The 19,435-nt window shown below is 36.9% G+C and overlaps 1 protein-coding gene across 10 annotated transcripts in view; it reads left to right on the forward strand.

The window, feature by feature from the left end:
- PDGFC (platelet derived growth factor C) overlaps nt 1-19,435 on the forward strand; it is a 180,607-nt gene that overhangs the window by 157,069 nt on the left and 4,103 nt on the right. For all 10 annotated transcript variants that reach the window (XM_023755482.1, XM_006081868.3, XM_006081866.3 and 7 more), the window contains 2 exons: nt 11,589-11,796; nt 16,525-16,742. In XM_023755482.1, the coding sequence (XP_023611250.1) occupies nt 11,589-11,796; nt 16,525-16,742 (426 nt within the window). The remainder of the gene's footprint in view (nt 1-11,588; nt 11,797-16,524; nt 16,743-19,435) is intronic.

A 19,435-nucleotide genomic window follows, 5' to 3' on the forward strand; every position in this document is an offset into this window, starting at 1 on the left:
CTCTGTGAGCAATCTAGAGAATGTTAAAAGGTCCATTTTAAAAAGTGCAGTATTTAAAGCCAGATAAATATTTTGCAAAGGCAAAAACAAGGAGGCCGGTTAGAAGACGGTTGCAGATGATGGCTTGGATTATAATACGGTATCAGCGGAGGAGGTGAAAAGTTGTCAGATTCTCTTTCCAGTGTTCTTAGACCAATTTCAATGTTAATGGGTGGGGTCAAGGTTCCCATTCCAACAGTAATTCTCTGAGCACCAGCTGGGTGTCCTATAATTCAACTCAACTCTGACACGCTCTACCTTAGAAACAGTGTAAGATTCCACAGGCTAAGTGTTCAGTCCTACGAGGCTGCCCCTTCCATCTGCACTTCAGGCACCAGTTGCAAGCCCAGACTTTTACCTGGGCTTCTGACTAACTGCTTACAAAATGGGGGTTCCTATGACCCCCCCCCCCACAACTCAGGATGCCACTCAAAAATCTAGCTTGTCACCCATACTTTTGGCTGACTGGCTGTAAATCAGAGGTTCCATAACCTCCTCCCCGGGTTTGATTAGTTTGCTAGAGCGACTCACAGAACTCAGGAAAACATTTTACTTAGTAGGTCAGCCATTATTATAAGAGGATAAAACTCAGAAAGAGCCATATGAAAGAGATGCATAGGGCAAGGTATAGGGAAAAAGCATGGAGCTTCCATACCCTCTTCAGGCACATCTCTCTCCCCCAATCTCTTGTTTAGCAATCTAGGAGCTCTCTGAACCCAGTACTTTTGGGGTTTTAGGGAGTCTTCATTACAGAGACATGACTGAGTTAAGCATTAGCCTCTGCCAGTTGATTCATCCTGTTGCTCCTCTCTCCTCCCTGGAGGTTGAGGGACCCTGAGAGTAAAAACCTTTAATTGCATGTTTGGTTCTCTGGCAGCCACCATGTTTAGGTGGGGTCCAAAAGCCACTCCATAAACAAAAGACAGCCTTATTGCTCTCATCACTTAGGAAATTCCCGGAGACAAGACTCAATACATATTTCTTACTATAAATCACAGGTTCTAACCCTCATCTGAAGTTAGAATCAAGATAATGTCATGTGGGATGTGGGGTGTATGCAAAGGAAATGAACAAAGGGTGACTCCGACTAAGGGTGCTGCCATTTACCGAGGTAACAAAATATGTAGGTTACAAATAGGAACTTGATGGTAGTCAGCATGTAAATCGCATGCAATGCTTTGATACTATATGAGATCACCATGTCAATCGCATGCAATGCTTTGATACTGCATGAGATCACCAAAGGAAAGAATGTAGACAGAAAACAAAAGAGGCCCAAGGAATGAGCCTTGGATCATTTCAGCATATAGCAGTAAGAGGATCAAGAGCAGCGGTTCTCAACCTGTGGGTCTCGACCCCTTTGGCGGTCGAACGACCCTTTCACAGGGGTCACCTAAGACCATCCTGCATATCAGATATTTACATGATGATTCACAACAGTAGTAACATTACAGTTATGAAGTAGCAACGAAAATAATTTTATGGTTGGGTCTCAACATGAGGAACTGTATTTAAAGGGCCAGAAGGTTGAGAACCACTGATCAAGGGGATCCAGCAAACAGAGCTAACCAAGGAGAAGCATCTATGGAGTTCGGGAGAAAATGTGCAGAAACACTTCTTAGTTAGAATACAGACTGAGAAAAGGATCATTAGACTCAGCCCTAGGGGTGGGGAGTCATTGGTGAGCTTTATACCTCACATGCATGCTAATTACTTCCACTAGACTGTCTCCTTTTCCTCCTCAAATCAATCGCCTGAGGGGTTTACTGTCCTCAGTTTCAGCTACTTGCTCGCACTCTTTTTATATTGTCAAACCATTTTAAAATAACTCTAAACCATTGTTTCTTAACCTTAAAAATAAGGTCTTTTACGCACACAAAATTGGAATAAGTTGAGGGTGTTGATCTCACTATTAAACTTATTAAACACATCATTAAAAATATCTACCAATGTAGGCACCGTTATTGGCTAAAGCCCCACAAAACATGTCACACATTTCCCTTCATGGTTGTTGAATGATATGTTGAGTAAATATTGAACTATGAGATATATTTTTGTAAGAAAGAGTCTTTCGGGATCCTGGTTTGAGGTGCACGTGTGTTTCCTGAAGGTGTGTTTTTCTTCTAACCGTTTACACTCACTTTCACTGGAAGTTCCTTACTATTGATCCTTTCTTGAGCATTGTAACAAAGCAAACCCACAAGCAGTCAATATAATAAAATCAGGGGGGACAAAGTCATGGTATGCTTCTGTGTCATACACTCGTAGCTGCTAGATGTCGTTTCAGTTGTTTAATGCCCTGTCACATTTTTTTGACTCAGAGGAATCATTTTTAAAATCTTGGTAGGAAAAAAAAACCTTAATTGTGGCTTCCCACAGATGCCATTGTGGAAACTGTGCTTGGGACTGTGCTATTTAGTCGTCTCATGGAATTTCAGTTTTCAATATAAGTTATTCCTTCTATCCCACAAATTTATGGAGGGTGGAAAAGTCTGTGAGCACCGATTCGCCAGCCCACAGTCAGCCTGTACCCTGGTAAGGGGTTGTCTTCTTCTGAGTCCTTCCGACCTTAGGTGTTGGCATTAAGGTGAAATTCTTTAACTGGGGTGACTGCAGACCATTAATGCTTTAGGTGTGGAGGATCTGAGGGTAGCAATATCACAATTTAAAAATGCAGTCAGATTATAGTAGTTCTCAGGTTTCATGCTGTTAGGAAAATTAAGCCAGTAGCAGTTGCTTCATCCACTAATTTAGGAAGAAGCTGTGCTCACTTTTTCTAAGACAACATTTTTGGCAAAGCTGGTCATCTCTGGTTCCAGGTATGGGCCTGGCCAGAATGCTGCTGTTACTCAGGGTTTGCCTGGCACCATGAAACTTAGGACATTTGAGGTTCAGTGTCAGGTTTGAGCCTTGGAATTACTCTTTTAAGTGCTTCATGATAAACACTGTTCCCTTTTTATACTCGCTTGTCTAGAGGCCTCAAGTTTTATTCAATTATTATGCTCTTTCAGCAAGAACCTCTCAATATTAAGACCCAATATGAATACAATTGGCCACCTTCCCTAAGATTTCTCACTAACTATATAATCCGCATCACCCACACGGTATTAAAACATCTGTTCCTGAGTAGGAATGCAAGCATTTGCATTTCTTTGCTGGCTTAAAAATAATTTAAAAACATAACCCAGATAACTTTTTGGATGAATTCAGATAAGAGGGAGAAGGACAGAGAAGCATGTTTCAATGAATTGTTCCAGGGCATTCTTGCGTCTTTACAGAACCTCCGTCAGTTGTTCCTGGCAGGCATTTTTGTCTGCATGCCCTGTCTGCTTCCTCAGCTCGTTAGAAGTCACAACTATGGACAGTATATCAGCTGAGCATTCTATAAACCAGATTGGCGACACCTTTAAAGAAGGGGTGTAACACCAAACTGGACTTTTTGTTTCTCCTTTTCTTACAAAACCTGAATTATTATTGTGGTGTTCTCTTGTTTTTAATAACTACAACAAGAAAGCCTAGTCTGCATTCCTAAACCTTCTGTGAGGTATGAATGAAGTGGAAGGCTCCGTATCAGTTTGAAATGTACTGTATGCCGTTGGCCGGGAAAGCGCCAACAGAAATCTTCAACATAAATCTTCGTAGGCCCTAGACGTTTTGCAACAGTTGCTATGCTACTCAAGGTAAACATTTTGTGTGTGTGTATTTGTCCAAGGAAGATTCATTGTAAATGTTGTATTTTTTTAAATTGCACTCACCACAAAAATTCTAATAAAAAGACAAGCTACGGGTTTTTTAGAGATAACTCTTTATTGGTGAATTTTAAGTAGGTCAGAGAGTACTATTCCATACAGGGAGTCTGCTGTTCTTTTTTCTAAAAAAGGAAAAGATGATCATAAGTGTATAAAATATTTAAGGTAGCCATGAGAAAATACAAAAACACTAGAATGTTGATTTTTCAAAAGTAACACTGGAAGTCAGAAAGGGAACTTGCTCTTGCAGCCACACTGGCTGCCTTGAGCTTGTAGCAGACTCATAGGCTTATTATTATGTCCGAACACATGGGCTTATTTTTCAATAATAAAAGAGGCATATTTGTTTTTCAGTTATCCTTTTACGTTGAGTTCACTTTTTTTCTAGTCCACACTCATCAGGATTTGGGGGATACTTACTGGGTTACCTATGTGGCTCATCATAGCCAATTGTCCATTTGGCTTAGCTCTGGCAAAGGAAAGAATCTCTCCTTGGACAACAGAATGCTTGGCTTATTAAGGCTAAGTTTCACAGGGGCGATCATTTTGGTCTGTTTTGTTCACAGTGCCCACGTCATAGGCTTCTTAATAAATGTTTGTTAAATGATTTAACGGACATAGTATAACATTAACCTTTCTTTGCTGCTATGGTAGATTTTAAGTTGAGAAGTCCATGACAGCGTGTATGAGTTTGCCAGGGTTGCTGTTGCAGACTACATACCACAGACGGAGTCGCTTAAGCAACAGAAATTTATTTTCCCACAGATCTGGAGGCTAGACATTCGGGATCAAGGTGTCCGCAGGATTGGTTATTCTGAGGCCCTTCTCTGTGGCTTGTAGATAGCTGTCTTCTCTGTGTCTTTACATGGTCGTTCCTTTGTGTGTATCTGGGTCCAAAGTTCCCCTTCTTACAAGGACCAATCATAGTGGATTGGGGCTCATCCTAATGACCCATTTTAAACGGAATTACCTCTTTAAAGATCCCGTCTCCAAATATGTGGTACTGGGGGATGGGACTTCAACATAAGAATTTTAATGTGACACAGTTCAGGCCATAACACAGCACATATCTATATGTATTTGAAACATATCGATAGCAATTCTCTAAGCATGGACCTGTTTTCTTCTGATTTTTAGAGCCACACAGCTCTCATTCATAAGCTGGAAATGGCTTTCTAGAAAGAATATATTCTGAGGAGGGTACACCTGTATGCATGCTTAGGACAGAAGAAAAATATCAGTCTTGGATTATGTTAGTTTTTACCAGAGGACAGTGTTTCCCCAAATTTACTAATAATCTAAAGCAGCAAGGAAGATTTAAGGGGGGAAAGAGAGACCTCAGCCCCACCAATTTACTAAGTAGTATGTTTGTTTTTAAGGCTTTCCAGATAATTTTACCAAAGCAGTGTAGGACCTTTTTATTAATTAATATATAATTGACATATAACATGTAAATTTAAGATGTAGACATGTTGCTGTGATGCATGTATGTATTGCACTATGATTACCACTGTAGTTAACACTTCTATCAAATCACAGGTTGTAACTTAATTATCAATTCTATTTTGTGGTAAGAACTTTTAAGAACTAGTCTCCTATTGCAACTTTGAAGTGTATAATACAATATTGTGCGCTATAATCACAATGCTGTGTGTTAGATCTCCACAGCTTACTAGCTTCTAACTGAAAGTTTGCACCATTTGACCAACATCTCTCCAGTTCTTCCACCCCCAGGCCTTGGTACCACCATTCTACTCTTTGTTTCCTGAGTTTTGTCTTTTTAGATTCTGCATATAAGGGAGATCATATAGTACTTGTCTCCTCAGTCTGACTTACATCACTTAGCATAATGCTATCAAGGTCTAGCCATGTTCTCATGGCTGAATAATATACAGTATACCTTATCTTCTTTTTTAAAAAATATATTTCATTGATTTTTTTTACAGAGATGAAGGGAGAGGGATAGAGAGTTAGAAACATCTATGAGAGAGAAACATCAATCAGCTGCCTCCTGCACACCCTCTACTGGGGATGTGCCTGCAACCAAGGTACATGCTCTTGAGCGAAATCGAACCTGGGACTCTTCAGTCCACAGGCCGACGCTCTATCCACTGAGCCAAAGCGTTTAGGGCTACCTTATCTTCTTTATTCATTCAGATAGTGATAGATACTTAGGTTTTTTTCATATTTTTACTATTGTTAATAATGTTGCAATAAACATGGGAGTGCAGACGTCGGTTCAATATGCTATTTTCATTTCCTTTGGATATTCCTATTTTCATTTCCCTTGACTATACATCCAGAAGTGGGATTGCTGGATCATATGGTAGTTTTAATTTACAATTTTTGCAGAACTGCTATACTGTTTTCTATAGTGGCTGAGCACATTTACATTTCCACCAGCAGTGCATAAGATTTTTTTGAAATGACACTAAAAACACAGCAAAAAAGCTACCCCAAAATCAAACTACACAGCTTCTGTACTTCAAAAGAAGCAATCAACAAAATAAAAAGGAAACTGTGGAATGGACAAAAATATGTGAAAACCATATATTAGATAGGGAGTTAATAGCCCAAATATGTAAAGAACTCATACAACTCAATACCAAAAAAATATGATTAAAAATGGGCAGAGGAACTGAATAGAATTTTTTTTCCAAAGGAGACACCCAAATGCCCAACAATGCATGAAAGGATGCTCAACATCACTAATCATCAAGAAAATGCAAGTCAGAACCACAATGAGATCTCACCGCACACCTGTCAGAACGGCTGTCAGAGAGAATATGAGATAGCAAATGTTGAGAAGGATGTGGGGAAGATGGACCATCTGGCATTTACATAAAATTATGAAATTTAAAAGCTAGAAGGAAACTTAACAGTCACTAAAATTAGCAGCCAAGATTGGTAGAAGGAAACGGAGGCTAAGAGCGGTTACAGTGTTTGCCCAAATTCTCTTTCCGAAATGCGAGCAGCTCCAAGATGACAGTCCAGGCTCCTTGACTCCTGATCAGAGTTCTTCTCTCGTATCATGCTGTCATCCATAATGAATTTCACCAAGGAATTTAGAAAAAACCTCATTTTGTGTAATATCTTTAGCACATGGTACTGACATGTTAGAATTGCACGGTTTGACAGGGCACTTCATTGCACTGAGATTTCAGATCCTTTTTCTCAACTTTCACAATCTGTCCTTCCAAATACTGTGCTGAAGGGGTCTCAGTAGCCTAGAACTAGGTGGTCCACCCAGGTCATCGTTGTTACCCTGCAGGTAACAGCAGAAAGTCTTTGTTCTGGCTTACTAAAGTGGGGGTGTTGGTTTAGTTGTTTGCATTACGGAACACCAAGAAACTCTGCTTTTCATCACTGACCAGTGTCACCTACTAAATAGTCTTAGAACAAACCATAACTGAGTAATAAGTCTCTATTTTCAGGGTGACTAAAAGAGATAAGGAATGGGGAATGTGAAAAATTCAATTCCAGGCATTTGGCCCAATCATAAGTATTGCCCGAATTTTCTAGACACTAATTACTGGAGAAAATTCTATGAGCCTGTGCTGAAAAGAGGAGTTTCTGCTTATAGGAAAAATTAAAACTTAAAAAAAGAGGACTTTTTTGCCTCTCACTTCTTTTTTCCATTGCTCCCCTTTTCTCTGAAAATCCCTTTAGACAACTTAGAAAAGCAGAACTTGGAAAGTGAAGGAGTTTAGTTGTTCCTTGAAATAGTGGGTGGGGTGCAGTCATGAGAAAGTCCTTAAATAAAAGTACAGCTTCCTCTGTTCTGTCCTGGAGTTGATTCGTTGAATCTAGGGGAAGTGAGTTGATTTTCCCCTCCTGTTTTTTGGGTGGGTGCAAACTGCTGTGTGTGTGTGTTTATTTTTGAAATTGATCTTATTTTAATATAAATATTTCAACCAATATATGAATGTAGTATCATATACCAAGTCGTTCCCTCCCTACTTTTGTCATGTGAAGGGATTGCTATTCTGATACTTCATTGAACCCCGCGTGTGTATATTTTGCTCATCCAACATTACAGGCTTATATTGTTTTGGTTTCTTTTGTATAACTACTTTAACCTTTGTCTCAGCAATATTGATTTCAGTGGGAACTTTTTACTGCTTCAAAAGGAATGCTCTATGCAGAGTGTCCAACAGATGTAGAAAGCAAAATGAACCAACTCATTCTTGGATCATGGTCTAACTGAAAATAGCTTAAGTAATCATTTTATATCATGTTTAACTGTGCACTCTGACATTTTAATGAATAATATATACTTTTTGTATTAGTTTTCCACAGATTATGACACATTTAGTTTGTTTTATATTGTCATAGTCATGAGTAATACTCAGTTATTCTTTGAGTATTACTGAACTTGAATTTACACATTACATAAACATATACATCTTAACTTATGTTTTTAAATTTGCAAAACTTTGCAAAACTTTTGCATTAACTTTTTCATGCTAGAAGTTTAATCAATATTAACCAAATTGGTTAAATTAGCAATGGAACTTTTTATTAGATAGTTGTTTATTTATGCCTATAATTTAGTTACCAGTGATAATCGTACTCTCTGTTAAAGAAATTTTGAATTTTTTGGACAATTTTAAAAATACCAGGAGTAAATAGGGAATGTATTAAATTTGATTTCCACTCTCAAAAGTTAGGTAGAATAGTTGGGATCATCTTTGTACTAATATTTTAGCCAGATTCTTGACATTATTGAAAATAGATCTTTAAAATAAGAATAAAATCGTTGCTGATCTAAGGCTGCCACATTCATTTCAGCTGATTATCTATCTATATAAAAGCCTAAGCTACCATTGCAACTGAACAGATGAATGACCAGGCTGCATGGGACAACCAGGCCAGCAGGGGGGTTAGTGAGGGGCAACCAAACGACCAAGCAGCAGGGTGAGTGGGGCGACCAGGCCAGCAGGGGGGTTAGTAAGGGGTGACCAAACGACTGAGCAGCAGGCTGTGTGGGGCGACCCGGCTGGCAGGGGGTTAGTGAGGGGTGACCAAACGACCGAGCAGCAGGCTGCATGGAGTGACCAGGCCAGCAGAAGCGGCAGTTAGGGGCAACCAGGCTGACAGGGGAGGGCATTGGGATGATCAGACGGGCAGGCAGAGGCTGCTAGGGGTGACCAGGCTGGCAGAGGGGGCAGTTAGGGGTGATCAGGCAGACAGGCAAGTGAGCAGTTAGGAGCCAGCAGTCCAGGATTGTGAGAGGGATGTCCAACTGTAGGTTTAGGCCCGATCCTAAACCGGCAGTCGGGCCTAAACCGGCAGTCGGAAATCCCCCGAGTGGACCCATAGACGAATTTCGTGCCTCTAGTTCAGTTCTTTATAAAAATCTACCCTCCCACCCTCTGTGTGCAAATAGGACTCTATACCCACAAACCCCCACAGGAGCTGGACCTGTCCCAGAGAGCAATCATCCTTTTTCGAAGTTGTAGAGCCGCTTCTGTTTTTCAAGCCATGTGCCCAGAGGACAGCCCAGAGAGGGAATCTTTTTCAAGTTCATACAATTGAGATATATGGGACAATGATCGCCCTGTTATTGAAGAAGTTTTTATGGATGAATTGGGTTTCAAGGAAGGCCATTATAAATGGTAAAGATTTATTATGTGGATCACAGGGGGAAGGGTTTTGCATATGGGAGAAGGGGAGCAGCGTTTATCATGTGTGGAAGTACAAGGTCTGAGATGAATAAGACATCTGCAGTAGTTAGTGAAGAGACGAGATTGATTGGAACAAAATGTGCACATCTTTGATGAGTAGAGGATTAGATGGGAAAGGTCAGCAAAGGTCTGATTGTAAGGATCCTGAGTACAGTGTAAGGAATTTGGATTTCATCCCCCAGATGAGAAATCACCCTAGGCATTTGTCCAAATGCATCACATGATCAGTGATAACTTACTTTAGGTAGATTAACCCAAGGTTATACAGCATTGAATAGAAGGAATAAGGAAAGATTAAAGGCAAGGAGACAAGTTAGAAGACGCTAAATACAGTGCATGGTTTTCCTTATCTAGCCAAGGTTCTAATGAGGATGAAAGGAAAAGCTGTCTTCATAGTTATATTATAACTAAGTTTATTATAACCTGATCTCCGAAAGGAATCCATATTTATTATAGAAAATGTTGAAAATTTGGATATGTATACGAAAGAAAATTAAAATCACCATTCTCTTTTAAATCATAGATGAACACAGCGTTTTAGGCACTGTTGATTTTTGATTTTGTTTCAATTTATGTATGTTGACATTATGGTATATGAACACTATTTTTATATAGCTTGTTATTTTTGTCATTACTACTTAGTAGGCATTTCCTTTGTTAATAAAAATTCCCAGAGAACCTCATTTTTAATGTATATACACTATTTCATTTCACGAGTAGTGTAATTAACTATTCCAATGAATATAAATTTAGAATGTTTTCAACTTTTTGTTATTATTATTAATACTACTATAATGAACATCAACCCACATAAATGTTTTATTTCATACTCCTCTCCCCTTTGCTACAAAAAATTAAATTACAAAATAATGCAAAAACTAAGCTGAGCATTTTGTTCATTTATTTATTTTGCCTATTTTGATTTCAGTTCTGATAACACGTCCTACCCTTAGTACATGTTAACAATTGGGGGGGAGGGGGTCCTTATTGAAGATTTATTGAAATTATTGTCTTATTTTATTGCTTGCCATTTAAAATGAAGTATTTTGATCCATTGTTCTATATATGGGCATTTAGGTTCTTTTCAGCTTTTCTCTATTTTAAACAATGTGTGTGTGATGAATATCATTGCACATATTTTCATGTGCACAAATAAAAGGGTATAAGCCTTAAAAGTGAATTACAGGGGTTGTTGGACATATAAATCCTCAACTCTAGTAACTTATGTAAACTAAAGCAATTTACGCTCACTTCTGCGGGCAGCACAGAGAAATTCCAACTTACCCACATCCTTGGCAGCCCTTCCTTTTAAATGCCTGCAAATCTGATGGATGTGAAATAGTATCTTATTTTGTTTTGCATTTTTCTGAAAACTGATGGAGTTTAGCATGTTTTATGTCTGTTGGCCATTCAAACTTCTGGTCTGGAGTTTGCCCATTTTGTATTTAGTTACAGTCTTTGTCTTTTTTTTTTTTTTTGGTATACTCTCTCTGGATACTAATCCTGTGAAAGTTATATCACTTGCCAAGGTATTCTTCCAGTATCTGTCTTTTAAACCTGTTTATTAAAAATTAAAAACAATTTTAGGCAAATTTATCAAAGTTATAAATTGTGGGTTATAACTATCTTGGAAAACACTTTCTCCAAAGTCAAAAGCCTTTCACCTGCCTTTTGTTGTCATTCTTTATAAGTTAATTACTTTACATTTTTAATTCATCTGACACTCATTTGCATAACGACGTAGACATTTTCCAGATTAAGGAAAGTGAAAGGTATAAAACAAACACAAATTGGGTGAACTGTATTTATTATAGTTTCCATTTTAAGTCTGTAATTGAACCCTGGAGAACTGTTTGTTTTTATTTAAGCAACAGGTAGCCACATCCCCTGAGGTTTGCGGTAATGAAATTAATGTCTTTCTCATTGACTACACAGCAAATCTACGGGTGTTCATCTACATGAAGTCTTGCAAAATCACGACTTCTAACTGGAATTGAATGCGATTTGATTTCCCATGTGTTTACAGCCTTAGTGTTCCTAACTTCTTGCGCAAGTCCAGAAGGAATGCATTGTCTTCTTTAAATGGTTAACAGAGGATTGCTTTTACTTTCAGCAAGTCACAGAAGCTGTGAGCCCTTCAGTGCTGCCCCCTTCAGCTTTGCCGCTGGACCAGCTTAATAACGCGGTCACTGCCTTCAGCACCTTGGAAGACCTTATTCGCTATCTTGAACCAGACAGATGGCAGTTGGACTTAGAAGATCTATATAGGCCAGGTTGGCAACTTCTTGGCAAGGCTTTTGTTTTTGGAAGAAAATCCAGAGGTAAGCTCTCTCTTCAGATTAGAATCTCATTTCATTTCCTTAGCAGCTCATGTTTTGGATTCTTCTGTCATAGCTTCTAGTGAGTAGAGTTTAAAACTCTTCAGTGATATATTTAAATAACCCATTTTTATAACATTTGAATATATTTGCATATCAAATAAGAACGCATATAAAAGAGGGCACTTCATTATCACCCAGTGAATTTGGAAGATAAAAATGGATTCTTTTGCTCAATATTCTTGTCTTTTTTAAATTCAAAAATATTATTTTGATGGTCTTCTATTATATTTTACAAGAATCAGTGCTTATTCAAACCTAATATGTGGGGCATATTGATTTAGAGATTCAAGAGAGATTATCATAGCTGCTAAGGAATCAGGTTTGGAGCTGGAAAAGGGAAAGCTTACTGAATTCGTTATCTAACCTGTCCGGAAGGGTCAGGATTGTATCAATTTCTATTTCCAAATAATATGAAAAATAACAATGGCTCACCATAAAATAGAACTAGCCGTTTCCAAGAGAGAAAGCATAGTAGGAAGGAACCCACACTATGATAACTTCTCTCTAAATTTACTTTTGAAATGATCACTTTTGACTATAAGAGCATATCTCCCTTCAAGGGTGAAGGTATTGATCACTACACTTGATTCCACATGGTCAAGAAATTGAAACTAATATTAACTGAGTTTGCTCTAAGGTTAGCTAATTTCCTAGTACCATTAGAATCCGAAAGCATTCATATCAGACACAAATGAACATGTAATATAAATAACTGAATAATTGTAATATACTCAAAAACATCTGTTGAAGTCTGTCAGAAACATTGAAATCTGCCCCGTGTCACTTTGGAGAATAGGATGACACTCTGTAAAATGTATGCAGAGGGAGCAATGTTTAGTTAATTTGAGTGATTCACAGGGGCAGACTGCACCAGACTTGTTCTTCTCAATCTTGTCAGAGAGAAGCCCGCTTCCTGCCCTTTCCTGCTAAGGGTTGCAGCCCTTCTGGGCGAGGAGCTTTCATCTCAGCAGGTCACGTTCAGACTTGCCCAACCATGGTCGTTTGCTATGCCAACAGACATGGTTTCCTTTCAGCGAGATTTGAAAGCGGCGTTCAAGTCCATGGGCAGCCGAATCTTGTCCAGATGCTGAAAGCTGTTACATATTTATAAGATTTGATCTTGATGAATAACTTGATGAATAACTTACGAACAATACTTCCCTTCCCTCCCACTTCGGAACAGGAAAATGAAGATCTGCGAGGTTGGCTGAAACAGCCATGAATAGAGCCTTTGTTAGCAAATTGGAAGTAGATGATCATGCTGATCTGTAAAGAGCAGAGGGAGTACACCAGGTTCTAAGCTCAGATCTAGTTTTTGATGGCTGATCTCGGGATTCGAGCTTAAAAATCTTCCTTCTAGTCATATGCCTTTATGCCTGTACCTCTGCACTTGGTGATCAATGATTTGGCCAGCAGCTAGCAGATATTTTTAAAAGCATCCAGCACTGAACCAGATCTTTCAAATATTCATTTAGCACTTTCCAAATTGAAGCCCTTTGCTGTTTGCCAAAACTATTAACTTTTTAAGTATACAGTAAGTGCGAGAAAAGCAGTGTATATTTTTGGAACTTTACATAAACTAAAATGCAGGTGTGGGATAACATCTATATAGACAAACCCAACTTCCCTCCCAAGAGTCTTTCTACAAAGGAATGAGGAGTCAAACGTTTAAAAGCTTCTAATTAGACATCGAAATAGATTTTCCACAGAATAAACATATCACCATGTTACCACATTCATCTTAGAAAGACCACCCTCAGATTGCATTACAGTAATAGAATATTCTTGGGCTGAATAGCTCAAAAGAATGAACAACAAACAAAATAAAATGTGAGCACAGTTGTTTTTTCAGTCAAGCATTACCTTTTTTAGTAAAACTTGCAATATTGATGAATCTAAACAAGGAAATTTGCATTAGAAATAACTTTCATTGGTGTCATGCTCAAAATATTCATTCTTCAGAAAGACAAATTAATGAATATATTGTCTTAGGTGGTAATTTTGAAAAGGAAATAAGAAATTTCAATGCTGAGTTTTACTTTACAAATATTTTGCAGAGGGAGGGAAAGTTTCATAATATTATAGTTAAGTGGTTTTTGTGTGTGTGTTTTTTTAGGTATGTATTGGGGCTTGATTTTTCTCTCCCTATTTCTTTTTCCTTTTATTATTATTATGATGATGATGATGATGATGATGATGATTACTGCACAATGTTTAAAGAATTTGTGATCCCAAGTTATAATCACAGGACTTACTTTAATGAAGCTTAGGTGGGTTTGAAGCCTTAGAAATAGCAAGCATAATTTTCAGATATGATGACCAAATTTAAAATCCTTATTGTATTTTTAGCCCAGCGTGGACAGCACTAATGTTTTTCTCTTTCATTATTTTCCCTTTCTTCTTCTGGTTCAGGGTTCTCATTCATACCATGCTACTACAGAAAAAAGCAAAAAAAAGCATATTTTCTAAGTCAGGCTTAACTAGTACTTAAAAAGGGCTTTTGACTTTTGTGTCAAACATGATAAATGAGTGGAAGCTAAGTTGAAAGTGTGTTTAAATTTTCACATTGTAGCAGGTATCATAACTTAGTTCACTTGGGAAATCTATCTAACCTTTTATTGTGGTTAAGTAAACATTTTAAAGTGAACATATACAGTCTCATTTTCTAGTTTCATGAAATAGTGTGTTTAAAAGTATTTGAGGTAGATGAATATCCTTTCAAAGCTAAGAGCTTCATTCACATCCTAAAGAAGCATAAATCTTAAATAAGCGTCACAAATGTTGGCAACTGGCTTCTGTATGTGCGTGCATGTTTTAGGTTTTCTCCCTTTCTTAATCAGTTAGTAACGTCTAGAGAAAATATTCAAATAAGCTCATATGTAGCTTTAACAATAAAGAGCAGTATGTGCATGTGCTATTATTGCATCAAAATGAAATCAGGTAAAATCAGGTGACATCACTTAACCTGGTTATCTCATTAATTTTATTAGAGATAAATTGGTCTTTTATAGCACTCAAAAGAATGAACTCATTTCCCCTTAAATATTCAAAAGCTTTATTTTCATAGGATCATTTTTCAGATGAAAAGGAAATCTTTAAATGCTCAAATAAAACTGTGATTTTTCTATTGAGATGGAAAAGATAATTTTTAACTGAATAAGATGTTGAAATTAACCTATTGAATTAGCATTTCTTGGTGTTCTCCTAACTGTGACTAAGATTTTAGTCAACCAAATAGTTTATATATGTTTACATTTATGATTGCATATGCATAACTTATAAAACATCTCTGGAAAACACATGAACTCCCTTGACATTTTAGAAAAATTTGATCACATATACAATATAACATAGCCAAGAAAATAAGCATTTGATTCATGGTTACCTTGTTATTTTAAAATTATTTTAAAATATGGGACTTAATTTTTAAAATGGGATTACATACTCATGATTATTATTTGAAGCAATCTTTAACCAGAGAATATTTTTTCTTTTCCCTCAATTCTTGTTTATAATGTTTCCAATATTAGCAAAAGGTATTTAACTAGATTTATTACATTTTAGATAATTTTCCTAAAGTTTAATAAACCATTAATTTTATTGATGGAAAAAAGCTCCAATCAATTATATGTTATCCAAAACTCTTCAATTTTATTGGAATTTTTTTATTTGAATATCTTTAAAGGGAAAAAAGTCAAAGTTATAAAGCAGAAATTAAAATTATATTACAGATGCTTATCAAAATTGACTATTATTTATATCTTAGATATAAATTCATATTAAACATTACATCTTATTTTGATATAATTTCACTAAGGCAGTATAATTTTGTGGTTAAAAACAATGGTTCTTTGAGAATTTACTATTGATCAAAGGATATTTTGTTTGGTCTTGACAAATAGATACTGTTTTAAAGAATAAAGCACAGCATAGCTAACCAACTTGTTAAAAGAATAGAGACAATGGCTATACATTAGACATTTCTTCCATCCTTGAGAAGAATAGAAATCTGAGTTAAATTAAATTTCAAAGGCCAAAAATTCTCAATGTACCAGAAGCAATGCTTTCCAACCACCTCTGCTCTTTTAAAATGTATCTTTCTTTTTTCTACTTCACGCTCCACTCAGCCGTCTTCAAAATTTCATTTTCTTCATTTCCTTTTTACGCTTTATGATTCTTATTGCCAGAAAGATTATAAGGAAGTTTTGTCGACAAGTTTCTGTATGTTGTTCTTCATTAATGGCATGAGCTTGTAATCTTTTTAAAACTTGCATTTATTTTTTAATCAAAGTATTCATTATTTGGCAGTCTATTCTTCCTTCCAATAGTCTCCTTGTTTACTTTTTTCCTAAGGTTAAAAGGTGTAGCCCTCTTTTTCCTCTGTAGTTCCTATTTATAGCTCTCAACTGTTTTGTTGGCTCTGTTCTTAACATTGCACAATGGCATCTCTTTATTGGACACTAAATCAGAATGAAGCTTTGTTTACTATAAAATAGAAAGTCCGACTTGCAAGCTGCACAGCTCCCAAACATAGCTACAATAAGGAGGGGTATTGTCAGGATTATTGTTCATGACATAGTTTGATTTCTTTATGAAAAGAGTTTAATGGAATATATTCAAGTCCAGAGCATGAACATCTATTTTTTTTCTTTCTTTTATGCCATGCAGTGGTGGATCTGAACCTTCTAAAAGAGGAGGTAAGGTTGTACAGCTGCACACCTCGTAACTTCTCAGTGTCCATAAGGGAAGAACTAAAGAGAACCGATACTATTTTCTGGCCAGGTTGTCTCCTGGTTAAGCGCTGTGGTGGAAACTGCGCCTGTTGTCTCCACAATTGCAATGAGTGTCAATGTGTCCCAAGCAAAGTGACTAAAAAATACCATGAGGTACGTATATCATTTTATTTTCGGGCTCCTTTGGGTATTTTGTTGCTTTAAAAATAGCAAAACAGTGTATCTGAAATGAATTTTTGTTTGGAAGGATGTAGCATTCATTAAAAAAAACACACCCACAAATACACTTTATGTTCTCATTTTTAAAAATAGGACCTTTAACTCAAATAACCAGACATTAAATATTTTGAAAGCTTATCCTCTGATAGTACACCATAGGTACACCATAGGTGGTCAGTGAAGTTTTCCTCTCTCATACAAAAAACAAAATGTGTTCTTTTATATGGTAAAATATGGGTGAAACTTTTCAACTTTTCAAAAGCTGAAGGGAAATATTTTAAAGAGAAACTTGGAGATGAGTCATTGTCTAATTTGGAGAGAGACGATCTTTGATATTTATTTTTTCATTTGAGGCAGTGTAGGCACCTATATCCCAAGAAGACACATTCATAATTATATCCATCTTCCTATTATTCAAATTGCCCCAAAGAGCATGTTATGGATGCTTCCCCCTTTTATCTTTTTACAGAATCAAGAAAACTCCAATATTAAAACTTAGCAATTGTTGTTTTTCAGAGCCTTGGGAACCTTAGAACTGATACACTCCAAATTCTCCATGATGCTAGAATATCCCAAATTCTATCCCACTCTCTCTCTCCAAGAGCCTCGTGTAGCATTCATACATTAGGAAGCAATTCCTTCTTGATGAGACAACTTTGATTCTTACAAAACCTTTACATTACACCAAGCCAAAATCGGTCTTTTTGACTTAATTTCAATATAGCTTCATTTCAGTAGTTTTTTATTTTTTCTACTAAATAAAAGAATCTTCAAAAGTAAATATCTGCTTAATAAGTAAAATGACTTTTTTGACTTGCATAAAGATATCAATGAAACCCTTATCTGTTAGGTAATCTACACATGGACAGTGTCATAGCTATACTACATATGACATGGTTGTCCTACCCTTCAACAACATTGTGTTGGCAGCTGGGAAAGTGAGGGGGGAGGAAGCACTGGATTCCAGAAGACAATGGACCCTGTTTCCATCCTAGATCTATCTTTAACTTGTAACCATCAGCGGGGTACTGAGCCTCAATGAAATAGTGTAAGATGTGAGAATTATCTGTTTTTTCCTAGCTATGTTATTCCAAGGCAATTACTAGATTGCAATTTTTAAAAGGAAACATCCCAAACTAGAAGCCTGTGATTAAAAATAGGACAATTTACTGCCATTACTCATGTCCTACTTTCATTTCTACACTGCGTTCTTCTAATGCGCCTTGTGCTGGGAACAGTCTCCACTCCAGTCACAGGAAGTAGACAGTTATGAGCATGGTGGCTCAAGAAACTCCAGCCAGGTTATGCCCAGAGGCCAGCCTGATTTCTGCTCCATGAACTGGGGTATCTAGTCAAGAAGAAACCCTCAATATAGTCGTTCTTAAACAGATTATACTTAAAATACCTTACAGGCCAGGCTGATACTAGAGTTGAATGGCCTAACATAAAAGGATGTAATGAGAATAGGAATTAAACTTGAGTGATCTTTTCCCACCTAAAGTCATCGATTTTGAACTATCTAAAGCAAGTTTTTACTAAACAAAGTGCATTTGGGGACCTGATTTAGCCAACAAATCTTGGGTATATGACACTATTCTAAGAGCTATAAAATCCAGACCAGCTATATTAACCTTAAACCAGCCTCTCAGATGCTGGTTCCATGCAATGCTTTTGGTCAGATAAATCAGTCCTCCTTGAAGCATATCCTCTTCCATGCTATACTTTTAAATTTATTTTCAAATAATATTAGTTGTAGGGTTATGCAGGAAGTTGCCAAAGAGTTTGTAATATGTTTTAAAGTCTCAGGTAAAATTTGTGTGGGGAAAGGCTGTGGACACTGCTTATAGCATCACTGGCCTTCCAGAATGGCAATGATCCATTATGCACTAGTCTTTGGGTGGGGTTGGTTACATATGCATTATATATAGGCACACGTATATACCTTTATGTGTGTAATTCAGTGGTTCTCAACCTGTGGGTTCTGACCCCTTTGGCGGTCGAACGACCCTTTCACAGGGGTCGCTAAAGACCATCCTGCATATCAGATATTTACATTACGATTCATAACAGTAGCAACATTACAGTTATGAAGTAGCAACGAAAATAATTTTATGGTTGGGTCACAACATGAGGAACTGTTTTTAAAGGGCCAGAAGGTTGAGAACCACTGGGTAATTACATGACCATTGAGTGTAAGTTTCACACATCCCTAAAGTGTGTATGTACAGCAATATCATTGCCTTGTCACCTGCTTCAAATTTTTCATAAATAGCTCCAGTAATAACCTTGTCTTAATTTTTTATCATTAATTTTTCTGTGATCATCTTTTTTATAGAGGATCAAATTACTCTATGAAAAAAGTGGGGGGTTCATTTGATGTAATTCATCATTCCTGAGCCCTGAATTTTTCTTGGTTTTATATTTTGGAAATAAGTTCTGAGTCTAATACTACTCCTGAATAAATGAAATTATTTTTATATATAACTTAAAATATTATTAATATTTTATATTGGGCTTTCATTCTTTTTGATGAGCATTGTTCTCATTTACACTTTGAAGATTTTTCCACCTCATGGAGAAGGCAGAAGCAAAGACAGAGCTTAAAAGTTCTAAGTTTTCTTTCCTTC

The sequence above is a fragment of the Myotis lucifugus genome, unplaced genomic scaffold, assembly GCF_000147115.1.
Source record: "Myotis lucifugus unplaced genomic scaffold, Myoluc2.0 scaffold_1, whole genome shotgun sequence".
Lineage (NCBI taxonomy): Eukaryota > Metazoa > Chordata > Mammalia > Chiroptera > Vespertilionidae > Myotis > Myotis lucifugus.